Genomic DNA, 17,754 nt, shown 5'->3' with positions numbered 1-17,754 from the left:
AAAATGATTTTACCAGGAACAAGAAAATTATGTAAACATGATGTAAAAAATGTCAACAACACCAAACTCGTCCTAAAATAGCGACCATGCTTAAAGTCAGTCATGCAGTAAGAAGGCCTGATGGCATATTCTCCGAGCTAGCTTCTAGCAAGCTACAAGGAAGCAAGGGGCCTCAAGCCTCTAATTTAAGCTTTACAGCTTGTGATGTTGTGGTGATGCTAACATCCAGTCGTTGGGTGAAGCTTTTAGTAGATCCCCGCCTCGTCACTTCACCCTCCATCCTGCTCTCAAAAAATGTGAGACACAGATTCTGCTACAGTAGCCATGGATGTCTGTTCAGCCTGAGCAGCCCCACCCTGGACGCATTTCTCTGTGCCCCAATGCCCACACTGTACATGTACGCACACACGCATGCACACACCCACGCACACACACACGCATGCACGCACCCAAACTAGAGCAACGTCCAGGCTCTGTGTATAAATATTTAGATGTATCTGTCTGCGGGAGAAATGACTGCTCTTTTCCCCCCCGCTTCCTCTCTCTCTCTTTCTCTCTCCCCCTCTCTCTCCCTCTCCTCCCTCCTCCCTCACTCTGTCTCTCTCTCTCCCTTTCTCTCTCAGGGGGGGTCAGGACCTATGCAGTCACAAAACATCCTGATCAAAAATGTATTTTGAATATTTAATGGCCCTTCGGACATGCACTTGTCCAGCACAAATCCAGTTACGTACTGTCCTTCAAATGGACCTGCATGGAGTGCAACAGTATGAAGGAGAGGGTTCGGAAAAAAGAAACCGTGAATGAAAGATAGAAAAAGATGTGTGGAAACTTAGAGAGAGGTAATTTGCCAAAAAGAAAGAAAGCATCAAGTTGATGGATGGAAGAGATGAATGAAATCTGAGTGAGCGTGAGGAAAAAGGAGTCCCAAGCCTGCCTGCCAGATGGACAGACACACAGTCACAGTGTTTGGTCTGGCTCTGTGTACAGCATGGCACTGAAACCTGTTTGTTTTCTCAGCCTGTGTGTGTTCTCCTGGATGCCCCCTGACAGAGTGACAGCAAACACTGGCAAGAGGCAGCATAAATCCAATCCTCAGTGGGTTTGTCCATTCCTCCCTGACTCTCTCTCTCTCTCTCTCTCTCTCTCTCTCTCTCTCTCTCTCTCTCTCTCTCGCTCTCTCTCTCTCTCTCTCTCTCTCTCTCTCTCTCTCTCTCTCTCTCTCTCTCTCTCGCTCTCTCTCTCTCTCTCTCTCTCTCTCTCTCTCTCCTCTCTCTCTCTCTCTCTCTCTCTCTCTCTCTCGCTCTCTCGCTCTCTCTCTCCCTTCCTCCTGCTCTGTCTCTCCCTCTCTCCTTTATCTCCCACAGATGTGGCCTGATTGTTTGCGATTAAGAGATGATTATTTTAGATAATGATACACAGAGACCCAGAACTGGAACAATTCACTAATATGACTACATTTGAGCTGCCCCACCCCTCTTCACCCCCATTTTTAATAATGAATGCCTTCAAGGTTGATTTATATTTCATGAACTAGTGTCTGAAATGAAACACAGCAAGACAGGCAGACTCAGTCCGAAATAGCCCCGCCTCAACCTCTCTTTTCCGGCCTTCTCCACAGCCGTGTCAGAAAAAAGGACCTCGCTCTCAAACTGCTTTCTCTCCTCCTCTCTCACCTCAGTACTCTGTCACTACCATCCCCCTCCACTCTCCCGTTCTTTTCCTCTCTCTCTCTCTCTCTCTCTCTCTCTCTCTCTCTCTCTCTCTCTCTCTCTCTCTCTCTCTCTCTCTCTCTCTCTCTCTCTCTCTTCTCCCTATCGTTCCCGTGCTCTTAGCTTCATTCTGTTTCTCTCTGTCTTTCTCTCCTCCTCTTCGCCCTCAATGCCTTGAGAGATTCAGTGTTGTCAGTTCAGGAGCCGTGTGGTTCTGCATGATGGCCCAACACGGGGGGCCGCAGGCAGAGTGTCCTCCCCACGGTGGAGTGTCAGGCCTGCTATGCAGAACCAGGCACTATAAGCCGATTGCCGAGAAACGGCAAGGGATTGGATGTTTATCCAATGCGCTAATGTACGCCAGTCTAAACCAATCAACGTCGGATGTGTTCCTGAAGCCAAGAACCGTTTCAGCTTCCCCTGACTTCTTACTTCTAAGGTTAGTTCCTGTATGGAGGAAGTCTCCTGAGTTAAGGAGAGAGAGACTGTCAGCTACCATCAAGGAACTCAAAACCTTCTAGGATATAGGCCATCGTGAATGTGGAGTAAGCTACATGAGAGAAACGTTGGCTCAAAAAACACCTATTTGTTTTCTCACACCCAGCACAGACATCCCTGTCTGTGTTTGGCCGTGAAGTGAACCGACACTCTCAGCACCGGATCTTTTCCCATCAACTTTCCATTCACCAAAACATGTTTACTCCGTCAGAGCTCGTTCCCCCCGGTGGATTCCCACTCTCTAGGAGAGTCTTTCCATGTTAGGGGCCGTGTCCGCCTGCTGAGTGAACCTGCCTTCCCCCCCTCCTCTTCCCCTCGGTCGCTGTCTCTGCTGGATGGCTGGGGAAGGAGAGCCAGGCGGGCTCGGGCCTCTCCAGCCTCTCCAGCCTCTCCAGCCTCTCCAGCCTCCCACACACGCTCAGGGGAGGAACAGAAGCACAGCCAGGAAGACGGGGGGAATGCTAAGAGTTGCAACCCGCTGTGACGTTGTGCTCTGTAGAAGCAGCGGATCTCTCAGGCCCAGACACGCTACTGCCGATACACGTCCTCGACTGAGTGGTCTTGTTCACTCACGAGAACCACTCCGCTCGGGATGGGCAACTCAAACATTGCTTCTACCATGATTCCTGATGAAGTTCACGTGAACATGACCTGCATTGGACACTTTCAGGATCTGCTGTACTCTGCTGTGCAGTGCTGACACCCACCTGCAGAAGGAGTTCACCCTCAGGCATCCAACCGTCCACCAATCGTGTCGCTTTGCTGTTGTCATGGCTATCGCTGTTAGGCGTCGACCCCTTGCAAGCGTGAGTCTTCAGAGCAACTGTGTGTGTGAAAGAGAGAGACGGAGAAAGGCGGAGAGAGAAAGAAGGAAGGGGGGGGGTGAGTGTTAGTCTGGAATAATGTTTACAAAGAACTGCTGTGAATGTCACAAAGCTTTATGCGTAGTACAGTACACACTCACATGAAAGAGCCTTTGCTCATAAAAAATTAATAAAATTAATCCCCCACCAACATCACACCAGCACGAACATGAAGAGTGTTCAAAAAAGAAGAAGACATGCTTCCAAGCATTTACGATCCAATCTGTGCACTTCGTAAGATCATGGCATCCTTCAGGTTTCTCAGAATGCAGCTGGTACAGCTGTCTTTAGCCCTGCCTGGGCTAGCGCATGCTCGGGCCTCCTGCTGCTAGACTGGGCTACACTAACAGCCCACCTCTGGGGGCCTTGGTACCTTAGTCTCAGTCCATGTTCTTCTTAAAAGCTACTCACGTCTTTGCAAATGGTCATTAAAGTGTGAGATATGGAAAGTGTGAAACCGCACTGGCAGTGAAGTGAGAGAAAAAGACTCAAAAGCATAGAGGGAGAAAGAAAGAAAGACATATGCAGTCATTTATACTGCGATAACAAATCCAGTATTTGATGCAACCAGTTTAGCTGAGATACAGAGTGAGAGATCCAACTAAGGCGAACAACGTCTCTTGAACGCCTCGCCTACGTGCAACGCTGCCACACACGAGAGGACGGCAGCCTGGCCTCCTGCAGCTGGGGGGCTTTGCTGTCAAGGAGAGCTGCACCCCTGCACCCCTGAGCCTGCAGCCTGGGGATCCTCAGGAGGGGAGGGCACCAGGATGAGGAGCGGCCCAGGCAGTCTGCAGGAGATCGGGGGACTGGAGGAGAGAGATGATGGACTTCCTGCTGTGCGGCTGCTTGGTCGGCAGTGCTGAACAGTACGCTGTGCTGCCTGAGGTGGGGGGGACATCAGTCTGGGAAGTGAGGGAGGGGACCAGTGAACAGTGAAGGGGAAATGCAAGGAGACAGGTGGCCTGGAGAAGAGAGGGGCGAGAGAGGACTGAGAGAGGGATATTTCTGTGATTTCTCTAGCGGAGGGAGAGAAGTGAGGTGAAGCGTCTTGTCTCTGAGGAGGGAGGGAGGGAGGGAGGGAGGGAGGGAGGGGAGAGACAGGGCTCTTTTCACTTGCGGGAGACGCAGCAAACGCATTAGCGGACTGTGAGAGAAAGGTCACGGGCGGGTGTGACAACTCCACAGCACCTTTTGAGGCTGTCAGGTTTTCAGCAGGGCGGGGGACGCTACTCAGGGGCCCTCAGCTGACCCCACATGGGCCCCAATCTAGGACACTCTGTGCCTTCACCATGCGACCCTTTTCCCCAGAATGCCAGTAAAACCATGAAACAGCGACAGAAACGGGAACAACATATTTTTATCATGAGTCACATTTCTATGGAACAACATATTACGTCCTGACTGTTTTAGAAAAATCTAAATTCAGTTACGCACACATTTTACATAATCAAAATACATACATTTCATAGCTTTTATTCTTGAGTCTAGACCAAACAAAGACGACATTTAGGTCTGAATGCTCTCTTGATCACCCCGGAGTTCGTTCTCCTCAAACAGTCTCTGAGTAGGCCTGTTCTGGGATCTGATTGGACCTCAGTCAAATCCAACAGAACCAGACTAAAATTAACAGTCAGTGAAGACCTGATTCCAGATCAGCACACGGGTTTGAAGACTCTTCCGTGACCTCTGACCCCGCCCACTGGTTTAACTGGTGTGTGGGATCAACGCTCATTAGAGGGGTCAACAGTCCATGTGATTGTGTGTGTTGAGCGGGTCTGAGGAGAGATTGGCTGAGGCTTAGGTGACAACACAGAGGTCAACGGGGAAGGGGTCATCCACTTAGCTGGCTCCTAAAACATAGGACATTTACTGGTCAGTCTGACTATGGCTGCAGGGGAGGCTGTCAATGAACGCCCATTCTAATAGTGTAGGTTAAGGAAAGTGTTATAATCCAAGAAAGAGAGAAGAAGAAGAATATGTTCAGAAATGTGAAAAAGTACACATAGAAGCAGATGTCTTCAGAATTGACCTCACGTATGACTCAGGCAGAATGCCTTACATTAAAAGGCCATGGTGGGCATTACTAGGAGACCTATGGCTTATTCCTGCCTCCTCCACATCTCTGTTCCTTCAAAGGCAGGCAGCGCGATCTGCTGCTGTTTCCCATGGCCTTTAGTGGATTCCATCGGTGCAAGGCTAAAGGCCACAGCCTTTAGACGGTGGTCAGCACGCAAACACAGATCTCCCACCAAATTACTGGGAAAACCACATGAGAGATAAAAGACACAGAAAAAGTGTAGAACATGTTTTTCTTGCTGTTGTAATCCAAATTATACCCCGAAACAGACCCAGAGGGAGCTGGACAAGTGGAGAGAACACTTCCAGAGGATTTTTTCAGGGCTTCTATGTGTTCTTGTTCCCAACTGGGTCACACGGCTTCCCATGGTTGAAATGAAGTCGTGTGTTATGGATCCTTTTGTATAAAGAAAGGACAAACATGTTTTGCTTAATAAGCAGGAAAGGGATCGATATGGGACCCTGCAATCTGCAATATTACAGTCTGAAATCTTGAAGAAACACACGTCGCCTTCTAACCCTGACCCCCCCCCCCCCTCCCCCCCCTTTCTCTTTCGCACACACAAATCTAAAAGGCACTGATCGCATTTTCACAATGATGCAGCCGTGCATTCTGTGAGTGTGCATGCTCTGTTGACGTACAGTACATAACGTGACCGGGCAAATCAGCTCAGCTCTCTCCCCTCTCTGAGCTTGTGTTTGTGTGCCTGTACATCCCCCCACTATAATGCACAGTAGTAGAACGAAGTCCATTCTGTTGTCATCTCCACTACGGTGCGCCATGTGGGTCAGTGCACACATCACGCCCCTGAGCATTTGGAGGGGGGAACCATCGATTGGGTGGAACAGCCTTCCCCCTTCTCCAAAAGATGAAATACCACACAGGCACAATTAGGTCTAGCGCTGGCCTAGCTGAGAGAGCTGGCTCACTGAACAAAGATGATTCAATTAAAAGCCTGGCGTATAAAGCCTATCTCTCCCTCCACTATGACACAATTAACTCATTCATTAGTTACTGTGGGGGAAGAGGAATCGACGGGGATACCTCAAATTCTTCTGATTACCAACCATTGACGTAGCCTAGGGAACTGTCGGCGCAATGACACAACGTCCCATAAGACCTTTTTTCACAGTGTTTAAATACTGTTTGGTGATTCTGTGAGAATTGGACTGGGCTGACATGACGGAATACTAAAAGGCAGTTTTGTGGTACAGCAAAACAGATTTACTGGGATGTGCTGATGGTGCACTGAAACGGACACTGAAAGACCCAGCCTGGGAAATGGGAGCTGGCCGATGCTGCACATGAACAGCAAAGCTCTTTAATGGCTCCTGTCAGCTTTAACCTGGTTGGGGATCTCTCCCCCACACTCAAAATAGTGTAGGATTCATTATTAAATCAGGGTTCCTTCTTCGAGGTATCAAATATTTTGTTTCATTTTATTTAGAAACTCTTTGAGCGGTATACAGTATGTGCTGTTCCTGTCAATCTCCGTTGCGGTGGGTGCAGCAAGGAGGACAGCGGGATCCACTTTAGCGTTAGCCTAGCCCTAGCGCAGAGCGAGCGAGTGAGCGCCAATGCGCTTGTCTGAGTGAATGAGTGAATGAGTGCTGAGAGCTTCTCAGAAGAGTGCAGTCTAGTGGAACAGCACAGGCTGCGGAGGGGAGGGGAACCAAGATGTTCGTCGTGAAATATTTACACTGGGGCCTATTTGTACCGCGTCACGTGTTGATGACATCACTGCAGCAGATGCCTGTGACACACGGCGCCTGAGGGCACCCAGGAGTGCGGAGTGCTTTTGACTCCATAGAACGGTGAGCAGCCGCTTACCAAACACACAGCCGCTTCCGACTGGAAGCTGCCACGGTGGCGGCCAACAAGCTATAAAAACATCAAAATAGGCACTCCTCAGCCTTGAACACACACACACACGAACACACACACACGTGACAGGCTCCAGTAAGCCTAAAGTCTCTAACTCCCTCAATGTGGCACAGAGCCTGAGCGCACAGAAGACTGTGGAGACTGTAGAGGCTGCCCACTCTAAAGGAGCCTGACAACAACTGCCTTTGCGATGCCCTAGCTGCCATCTTGTACTGAAACGAAACTCAGCCATGAATATCCAAACAAATTAAATTATATTATTGTTGCTTGCTTTTTCCACAGGTACACTCTTGTACTTTTGAGGTTCTTGCTGTTTAATTGTAACTTGTCGAACTACATGCTCTAATTGTTCTTCCCTTTGGGACTTATTTGGTTTCACAGTTTATGCTTCATGTTTGGCTACCCGCAATATTTGGGGCGATCTCGTTGTTATGATCATCGACCTATGCACTTTTGTAAAGCTCTCTCTTGGAAGTCGCTTTGGATAAAAGCGTCTGCTGAATGCGTAAATGTAAATTACAGCCATGCCCCAATATCCCATGGGGAATTTTGCAATATGGGGGATGTGTATATGTGTGTGTGATTGAAGAGGGGGGGGGGGGGGCTGTGTGAGGTGGGGGTGCAGCTCATTCTCACATTTTGGAGACCCCCTGCCTTCGCCCCACACCCTGACCTTGCACGTCTTCCCAGATGAGACAGAAGTGCCACTGAGCGAGTGTGACACAAACAGTGACCCGTCAAATGTGGCAGCTTGAGAGGAGGGGACGCACATGGGGGGCCCCTGGGTTCCAGAGGCCTGTGTTGAAGCTGTGGTTCAATCTTTAATGACCCTGGACTGGGGTTAGGGGCGCAGGATGGAGGGTGGAAGAAAGTGGACGCTGTAACATACAATAAATGATGTTTGAAGAAGACAAGGCACACATAGCTACTGTACTGTAACATGTAATGAAGGGAAAATTACTTACCGGTAATACTATTACAGATAATAATTATCTTTGTACAGATAATTGTACAAAGATATCTTAAAATAAGTTGGTTCCAGTCTAGAAATAAGTAGGCTTAAGAATATACCACAAATTAAAAGATTGAAACTAGTAAATCATATTTTAAACAAGATAATAAATATTATATTTACTAAGAACTAAGATTTCAAATTTTGGCAAGCACAGAACAATTTGCAATGCTGGAACAAGCCATGTTTGTGCATCGGTAGTGTTAAGAATGTGATGGTTGTTTTAATTCATTTTCAAAAACCCTAACTCACCACATACAGTATTGTTTAAATGTATTATTTGAACTATAAGCAGGCGGGCCTTCCACAGTAGGGAGAGTGGGCTGTGAAATATTGATGCAGCTAATGTAGACCCAGTCACTTCCACAGTGAATGTAACTATTTTTACAGTTTTATTAGACTTAGACTACACTATGGCATTTTATGAGCTTTTGAGTTTCTGTTTTGTTCCACTGAAATGTTTAAAACATTTCTGCCAACATTATGGCTAGAAATGTAGATTAGTAATGATAAGCATTAAGATGTTTATTAATATTTATGCAGTATGCAAATCATATGCATGCTGTGAACTTTTGTATAATTCAAACCCAAACATTTTTTGCAACTTTTTCAAGGAGGTACACACAGACACAGACACACAAGCAATGACAAACTTGACTTCTTTAAACCCTTTTAAAAAGTAAAACTGCAAAACCACAGAAAAAAACTCAAAGTTCATGGACCTGTAGTAGATACAGTAATAATAACATGTAGTGGGATGCAGTGTCATGTTATGTAAGTCCTAATCTGGCCTAACATCCTGGAAGCAGATGGCGGATCCTGGAAGCCTCCCACACTACGCCTGAAGAGTTCAGGGAAACCGACTCACTAAACATTCGGAAATCTAGGGCAAATCCTAGGAACCAACAATGAAGAAAAGGATGTCTACTACCAATCCTCTAAACAGAGTATCTTTTTTTCTCATTCGATATACGAGTCTTATTTTAAACAGCTAAAATGGAGGTCCATATACATGTCTATATGCCAACTGTGTTCCTTTTACTTCCCGAGGTCATCCACTGACGTAGTGGAGATCTCCCAGGTGAATGCACTCCACTAGAGACAGTAATCAATGAATTCAGCTGACATTCAACTGAGAGGGAGAACAAACACTGGTTGAAGAGGAAATTGGTCAATACCAACCCCTTGAAGCATGACATGTCAAGAGACCAATGAACATGCGTCTTTTTCTTTCAATCAACTTCTATTTGCCAATATGAAGACAAAAACAAGCCTTGACCTCACTGTAATCAAGAGTTACAGTGAGGTCAAGCTGCACACATATTATAAAAGTAACATCCAAATGTATTCATACCCAAAACTCTCTACAAACATAGAACATTTCAGACTGTAAAGACACAAGTTATCATTGAGTATGATTAGTGAGTGTCTACTAATCAACAATCTCCAATCTCAGATTTTAAAACGATCCTATTGGCAATGCAAACACTGCCCATGTCATGACCTTCTAAACTGCACAATGTTGAGTGTTGTCAATTTTTTGAGAGACTCTAATGATCCGTTAGGAATTTGGGTTCCAGTATCTTTCAGTAAACCAAACTACTTGCAGCACTGCTCCCTGCCTACCTCCCTTCAAAAATACAGCGTTGCCTTCGTTTTCTATCAGAGTAGTAAAAGAGTAAAGGATATGAGCAGACAAAAAAAACCTTTGACAGCACGCCAGAGTGAAGCTGTGGCCATTTGCAAGAGAACGGGGGACTGTTCCATCTGATTTTAATGAACATTAATTGGCACTTACAACAGAACGAAATGTGTGACACACAGCCATCTTAGTCTTGATAGGGCCGTGGCCAAGCCTTCAGTCAGATAAGTGCTTGTTCATCCAACACTGTCTCTCTTCAGTATCTTTCATAATTAAGCAAGCTTTAGTCTCACATGGGGTGACTGTAATAAAGCAACAATAGGACTTGTCTCTGTATGGAACTTAAGCCTCTCTCTCTGGTTAACTTTGGCATAATGCTCAATGTTTACATATAAGCTGGCTGGCCAAGCAGTTAAAAACTGTAAGCTTTCTTGGAAGAGGCTGCCTCCTCTTTTGCTCATGACAGCTGAAGCCTGATTTATTTTGAGGCCATCGTTGGATAACCAACTTAACACACTAGGGTGAGACCATGCAGAGCTCAGCTAAGGTAAAAACTGGGGAGATGGTTCACACACACACACACACACACACACACACACACACACACACACACACACACACACGCAAACACACACACAACCAGCATTATTGGAATTCAACCTAATCAGCAAAAAAATGACTTGCACTCTGTGGGACCTGACAAGCTTTCCTGGAATGGAGGAAGACATGTTGACAGATCGTAGGTGTGGAGTAAATTGGAGGAATGTGGTGAGGGATTGAGGACAGACAGAGAGAGAGAGAGAGAGAGCGCTAGAGATGCGGAAAAAAACAGATAGCACTGTGAGCGATCTCCGAATCTCTTATCAGATGGCAGTGAAGAAAAGAAAACATCACTGGCTGCTAGGTTGAATCACGAGAAAACGGATTAGCTCATTTTAAGATCAATTATGGTAAACACAATAAGTGGCCTTTATAAGACCCGTTTATTCCCGGCTACATTGACACAGCAGCTAGACTTTGGCCTCCGAGGTTGGTGATCCGACGTTGAACAGTGCAGAGCTGCTTGTTTCCCCCCCCTCGTCCCTTTCTTCTTTTCTTCCTTCAAAGGAATATAACCCCCCTTTAAGTGGATTAGCACTACTGTTATTATTCCCAAACACTTTCATCTTCAAGTGTTCATTTTCATCTGGCTGAGGTGTGTTAACAAAGTCAGGGGGTGCACTGTGTACAGAACAGTACATGAACAACACCATAGCAACCATCTCGGGTGTGATGGATATCAAAAAGACAAACAGACTAAGACAACATTTACCATTAGGGTACACTTCATTAAGAATTCATCCAGGATTTATACATTGTTAATAGGTTTGCCATAACCATAAATCTGTGTGCCTCTTTTCATTCAATATGGCTATAGGAATGGGTTACAATAACACTTGAGTTGAGCCCATTTATTTGTTTCAATATGTATAGCCCTGTCATGTTGTCTGGAATAAGCATGTACTGTACTGCTGCAGTAGTACTGTATCAGTGACTCTATGCAGGATATGGACACAGAAACGAGGACCTCTTTCATCCTCATATGAAAAGACCTGAGCTCCATGCATAATTAAGTTGATCCAACAAGTGCTCTGGGCTTGAAAAAACCTTTCAACCAAACAAACCATGGAGGAAGTGGGAGGCTAAACATGCCGTGGGCCTTCATTCAGATTACGGGTCTATTCATTCCAGACATTGACATACAGCTTTATTTTATAAGACCAAGACAAATAGGAAAATCTATCATTTGGTGTGGTTAAGTGATCTGTCATTTGTCTGAAACAAGAGTCTTGATAAGCTCAGTGGAGGTCAGCATGCAACAGAGCAAACACTAGGGCAAACTCCCTCAGCAACACAATGTGTGCATAGTTATGTTGACTTCTATTGTGAAGCAGCCCTCCTACTGTAGCCCGGTGGGTCGTGTCATCTGGGCTGTCATGTATTCAGCCCCGTAGAGAAACCTCTCCTCATGGTCAGGGAATAGCATGGCTGTGGAAGCTTCTGACAGGAGCGCCAACCATGGAAGCAGAGACTGATGGGAAATGACAAGTGACTTGGAGAAGCCCTGAGTGGTCAGCATGTTGGCCTCTGAGCTGAGGAGTTGGTTTTCTAAAGCAGTTTCTGAATGATTCATAAAATGTCCCACAATCTCTTCATTTGAGGAAACAATCCCAAAGAGGCTTTCTTGGTCAAAACGACACAGACTATCCTCCTCATAATAATTTGAAGCTGTCACAACTTCATTCCACAGAACTCCCCTCTTCCAACCTCTGTGAGTGTTCTTTGGAGCAGTTCAGTCGGTTGTAAAGAGTTAAGGCCGGTAGAGAACAGCATGTCACTGCTAAGCTCCAATCTAGAAATCACACAAGCGATTCACTAAAAGCCTGCAGAACAGATCTAATCCCTACATGTCAAGCCGTATTTGTTTTGTTTACACAAAACAAATGATGCTTTATTGTGAAAACTGTAGAGGACTGGTTGTGAGTGGCCTGCATTGCATTCGAACATGGCAGAGTCTCTGCAAACCCTGTTCCAGAACTCTAAACAAAAACATGACACAGTCTAATTCAGGAAAAAGACTCCATGTTCAAGGGTATGATCATTCCAACACTGTTTTAGTCGTGCTGTACCTCTTCACCGCTGACTCCCCTAGCGGTACACAAACACTCCCTTTTTCTCCTGACTCTGGTGCTCTCTCCGTTCCTGTCTGAACAGCGGGCATGTTGCAGGGCCCGTCTCCCATGCATCCCAGACAGTGCTCTCACTCACAACAAGCCAGGGTGACCCCTCTGTTTCCATCCCCCACTTGAAACGACAGCCATTTTCAAAATTGTCTGTCTAAAACAAACAATTTCCTTCCTCCATTTTATAAATTCTTTAAGCTCATTTTCCTTCAATTATTAATGTACCGCCGGAACCCAGTGACTGCATTGCCGCTGCATTGAGTTGGGATGCGAGATAGGACAGCACGATTCTGAACACAAAGACAAGAGTATCTAAGTGGACCAAATCAGAGGATAGAAGTTTTGTGATTCAGCTATCTATCTCAGAAGATTTTACTGTTTTAAAGTGAGTAATAACACCAACTAGTATGTATTGGTACAGTAGGTGTTATAAAAAATATAATATAACATTGATAAACAATTAAAAGCTCAGTGAAATAACTCCTTCGACACATCTGTAGCCATATACACACTGTATACAGCCATGACAGAAGACCCTCAGACTCAAACAAGGCCAGAACAATGGGACTCACCTGAGAAGAAGTTCTTGGTTCGCAGGTAACTGACACTAAGACGTAGTATAGACAGTTTATCCAAACTGGAGGTGACCTCATCTGGAAAGGGCAGAAGACTCGCCAGCCTGTCCAATTCAGAGTTGAGTCGATCCCGGTGTCGCTTGGAAGGGTTGGACTTGCCCCCCTCTGATGGGGTCTGTTTCACACTGAAAGGGACATATACAGTCGCTTCTTCAGGGTTCATATGATAACTATGAATTATTAGAATAATGACCAAAAGTACCTATTGCCAATCAGAAAATTGATATTTCCAAATAATCACCAGCAGAAAAGAAAAATGTATATAAGGGGGGGGGGGGGGGGGGGGGGGGGGGGGGGTTATCATCATCTGTTTATGTATAATTATTCTGAAGATGATAATAACTCTTGTGTTACTACTAATAACAATCTGTATGCCTACTTTCATAGTATTGAGCTGCTCTTATCAGCCTTCAAACAAATACATAAATGTAATTTCTAGTAGGCTACTTGGTCGAGGAAACATAAAATGGAACTGTGTTATATCACAACAAATATTAACGATAACAGTTCTGGTTCTGGCTATGAGTAGACGAAAGTGTAACTCACAAAGAATGACAAACGCAAAATAAATGGTTCCCAAATCTTTATACCAATTCCATTTAACCATTTAACTCAATTATGCTATTCAGATCTTATATAAAATAAGGCCTAATTCCAAACTATACTGACTTTGTGATTCAGTATTTACTGTGAAAAGGGAATTATCACAGACGACTGAAACATAACTGTATTTATTTAACAGCGTTTCCACTTACCCCCTCTGCACCGGTTTTCGTCTCTTCCGTCCAGCATACATGTTGAAGCTTTAATCTGTAGCCTGCTCTGTGGCCAAATGATTTACAATTTTACTCAAACCAATCCATATAAACACCGCAACACCATCCAAGCAGGGTTCCTCGAATAGTATGTGCATACAATTCTTATTTCCTTTATTGTTCGTTAGGAATACAATTCCCGTTGCCAATATTTCTGCTGAAACTGCACCGACAGACGCGTCAGTCCGTAAACACTATTTTTTTTATCTTTATCATTTAGCCTATTCAACGCAAGTCTCAAAGACGTAAATGTACGATAAGAATGAATGTTCCCATATAGACTTAAGAATCAGACGTTCAAATCACCGGATAACCAACAATTGTAAAAAATTAAAACAAAAAGTACCCCATGGAGCTCCACCGGTAAATTCCAATTGGCACTCGCTAAACTCCTTCTTGCAACAAGACAGCTTCAGTATTCGTGCCATTAAGCGCAAAAGTTCATTTGACTGGAAATGAGTCGACTATACAGCAAAACCACAACTTTGAAATGCTTTGCTGTTTTGCTGATACATCATTGTAAATAACCCCTTGTGGCACGAGCTAAAGAGCGCTCTCTGCCTGAGCCCAAAACCCCCCACCAGACCCAGTGGATGTACACGCATTGGACTGGTCAGGCAACCGGCAATGATTTGTGCAAGAGTGCGCAAGGATCAGAGGTTTGAGGTTTGGAGTGGTACGCGCGTCAAGATAGAAAAGCGCGCAAGCGGTTGACGGACGCGCGCCAGAGGCAAAGGTCTAAAAAGGTTAAAGGGCGTTGAGATCATATATAGATTCGTTTGTACGCTAATGTATAGTTTGTAATTTATCTTCCGTCACATACATATTCACAATGTTAGAATACCGCACACACACTTTGTTAAAGACATGTATACAGCTGTATATACGTCAATTATATTTCAATGCTTGCACTTCATTTCCTGCAATGATGTGGTGGCAGCGGCAGAGGTGAGGACAATGCCAAATAATCAGGTGCCTCTTGTTCAATGTGGCCATGAACGTTTGTAACTCACTCAAACCTGGGGAGCATATGCCCCTCTAGCGGCCACAGAAAGCATTCACGAAGAAAAAGCTTAGGGGAAACTTGGAAGTCACATCAACAAGCCAATAGTGCAGTGGCCACCGACATGCACTTACTGTTGCTCCCTTTAATAGGCCTACTACATAAAACAAATCAGATCCCACTTAAACTTTATGAGTACATAAAAACCTCTTTAATATCGTGGAGATGAAATGAGTAAAGCATGGCGGCTGATACATGGTTAAAAGCAAAATACAACAAAAGCCATAATTAACTTAATCATACTAAAGAGACATACAAGAATGTTTTAAAGACACACGTTGTGCAGGAAAGATACAAAAGTACATGACAGGTGTGAATGGCTTATAAAGGCCATGTGACATAAAAATAACAAATTAATAACAATATACACAATACATTGATACTGCATATTATCTCGATTCCGGAGGATGAAATTAATATATGTAATGTAACTAGTGCTTCAGGTGTTCAAAAGTCTGCAGGCAGGAAAATGTAACACTACACTTTGAAAATTGGCACTGTGACAGATTTCACAGATCTATCCACACCAGCGGACAAATTATATTAATCAAGAGTAGAGCTTTCCCACTTGAAACTATGTCCAAACATAGGATTTATTAAAAAATATATAGTACAAACTAATTATGTTTCATGTCTTATTTCAACATTAAACAAGTCTAAGGCACTTGGTATCCCCATTCCACATGGCTAAAGAACATGTCATGTGGTTTCAGTTCCCTGCCCTGCCTAACGTTTCTCTAAACTCTTTATCACCCTGAATATATTTAATCGATGCTGAATTCGCTGACTAGTCAGAGTAGCTGCCTTACTTGTAGATCACTTCCTTGTATAATCAGGGTGGGGTTCCAAACACACCACTTTTCAACAAAACAGGCAATAAATGAATCACAGAAGTGACAACAAAGTAAAACGTTTTCCCAATTTGGTATCGGAGAGAAAAATCAACATCTTATTCTGAGTAGTGGTTCTTTCTTATTTGTTTGTCTTATATTATTTCTGTGTGACTAATGCTACATTCTAGTTCATTAAACTGACAGAATTGCTACAACAAATAAAAAATCAATCCTATGCTTTGGCAATTTGGCAATCTGTCTGAAATGAAACATATCAAACAAAACAGCTTGTATCAAGAAAGACATGACCATTTAATGGCCTATATGTTGAGCAGTATCTCAAATTGACTAGAGTCTCCAACTTACATCTCTTCAACTGGCTACTGGAACTCTAATGGGTCAGTTAGGCAACTCACTCCTTCTAGTTTTTTTTTTCTTTTTCTACAGAACAGAAGCAAAAACAAATACAGATGTAAGTGTACAAAGGCACTTTAAAATAACAGGACACAAATGGCTCAAAAAAACTTTGATTAAATGCTTATAAAAATATAAAATATGCAATTTCAAACAAAAAAAAAACAAAAAAAGAGCTGTAATTTTTTATCATGACATTCTGAGTAATCATAATACAATATCAAAAATTGAATATCTGTCGCATGTGGCAAGGATCCAGGTGGTCCAAGACATGAAACGTATGATTAAATCTATTTTAAGAAAAAATGAATCTTTTCAAATTTCCTTCAGATTACTGCAAGAATCTGCAAGTTATCACACTTAATAACCCAATTGTAATTGTGGGGAATGCCTGCCTTCATACAAAGTATGTAACATCTATACATACGGTTCGTATCCTCTCCATTTTTACATTTCTTAATCTCATCTATGTCTTACAATCCTATACAGATGCATGAACAATTATATTGTTTCAGATACAAGTATTCCTCTTTACTTTGCCTGAATAGAATCCAGATTTTTTTCTGAAAGCAGATAGAATCCTGCCTTATTTGTTGCACCAAAACTTTCATCACTGTTACTTCATAATCTCACCTGTTGTTGGTCAATTACAAACTGTTCACATTACCTTTCCTTAAACGGAAACCTAAAACATTACTTTCCAAAAACTAACTGAACTAACACCAGTAAATGAATCAATGTCCAACGAGCAGACAAATCAGAACAATGGATCATTTGGTTTGGTTAAGAGCACTGTCGGGGTTAATCCTACCCAGGGTTTGAGGAGACAAGGGAAAACTCCAGTGACATTTGGTGCAAGAACATGATGTCTTCTGATGTCCAAGTTCCTTTTCTTTAGGCTGTTTCCAGATGTGGGACTTAAGTATGGAGAGAGCAGAACAGTTCTGGTCTCTCTCCTCGCCCTCAGAGCAAGGCTTCCTGGTGGTGACCAAGCTTTCAGTCTGCGTCTGTCCCAGTTTAAAGATGAGAGCCTATCTCTCTCTGTCTGCTGCTAGACATGCTATTCCTACCTAGAAGTCACCGCAGTTTGTTTGACTGTTCTCTGAGAAATATGTAGTTTGACTTGGCAAAGTTGGAAGGGGAAACAACCCATTTTCCTCCTTTGGACTACTCTTGATCTGTGAAAAACAACACCAAACAGAGAGATTCAGAAAAACAATACAATGTAATGCTACTGCATAAGTGTTCTGTACTGTAAGTGCTTTGACATAAATATAACTATTCCTAATAGAGTGATAATAAAGTGATGTCCTCCAATGTTTTTTGCAACTTGTTTTTAATAGAAGCCAAACCAGCGTCAATGGATATTTGTTAACACTGTCAAATTTGAGGGCACTCTTGATTTATGCCTACTTTACCTGGAAAGAAACCAATAGGCCAGGCTCATAAGAGCCAAGTGTGAGACACATCAAATGCACCTTAATTACCTTCTACTTTCAAGTACTTAATCTATGTGGCTGACCCAGGTCTGAGGTAAGCAGTAAGGCATGCATCCAAATAAGGCTCATTCATAGCTCCTTAGC

General features: G+C 43.9%; 2 protein-coding genes across 6 annotated transcripts in view; both read right to left on the bottom strand.

Moving 5' to 3' along the window:
- Nucleotides 1-14,504, bottom strand: part of ahr1b (aryl hydrocarbon receptor 1b) — a 29,033-nt gene extending 14,529 nt beyond the window's left edge. Inside the window, exons 1-4 of one of the 2 annotated variants that reach the window (XM_047030941.1) lie at nt 14,208-14,504; nt 13,802-13,868; nt 12,984-13,171; nt 2,915-3,030 (exon numbers count right to left, since the gene is read on the bottom strand). In XM_047030941.1, coding sequence (XP_046886897.1) covers nt 2,915-3,030; nt 12,984-13,171; nt 13,802-13,842 — 345 coding nt within the window. In that variant the 5' untranslated portion in view covers nt 13,843-13,868; nt 14,208-14,504. Of the gene's footprint in view, nt 1-2,914; nt 3,031-12,983; nt 13,172-13,801 lie in introns of both variants that reach the window. The other variant, XM_047030940.1, reaches the window with a different exon arrangement.
- A 548-nt stretch (nt 14,505-15,052) lies between these two features.
- The window catches only part of ahr2 (aryl hydrocarbon receptor 2), a 28,586-nt gene continuing 25,884 nt past the window's right edge, over nt 15,053-17,754 (bottom strand). For all 4 annotated transcript variants that reach the window (XM_047030936.1, XM_047030935.1, XM_047030937.1 and 1 more), the window contains one exon: nt 15,053-17,349. In XM_047030936.1, the coding sequence (XP_046886892.1) occupies nt 17,242-17,349 (108 nt within the window). In that variant the 3' untranslated portion in view covers nt 15,053-17,241. The remainder of the gene's footprint in view (nt 17,350-17,754) is intronic.

This window comes from Hypomesus transpacificus, chromosome 12 (assembly GCF_021917145.1).
Source record: "Hypomesus transpacificus isolate Combined female chromosome 12, fHypTra1, whole genome shotgun sequence".
NCBI lineage: Eukaryota > Metazoa > Chordata > Actinopteri > Osmeriformes > Osmeridae > Hypomesus > Hypomesus transpacificus.
The sequence above is the reverse complement of the archived record's forward strand: the minus strand, read 5'-3'. Positions and strand labels throughout refer to the sequence as shown.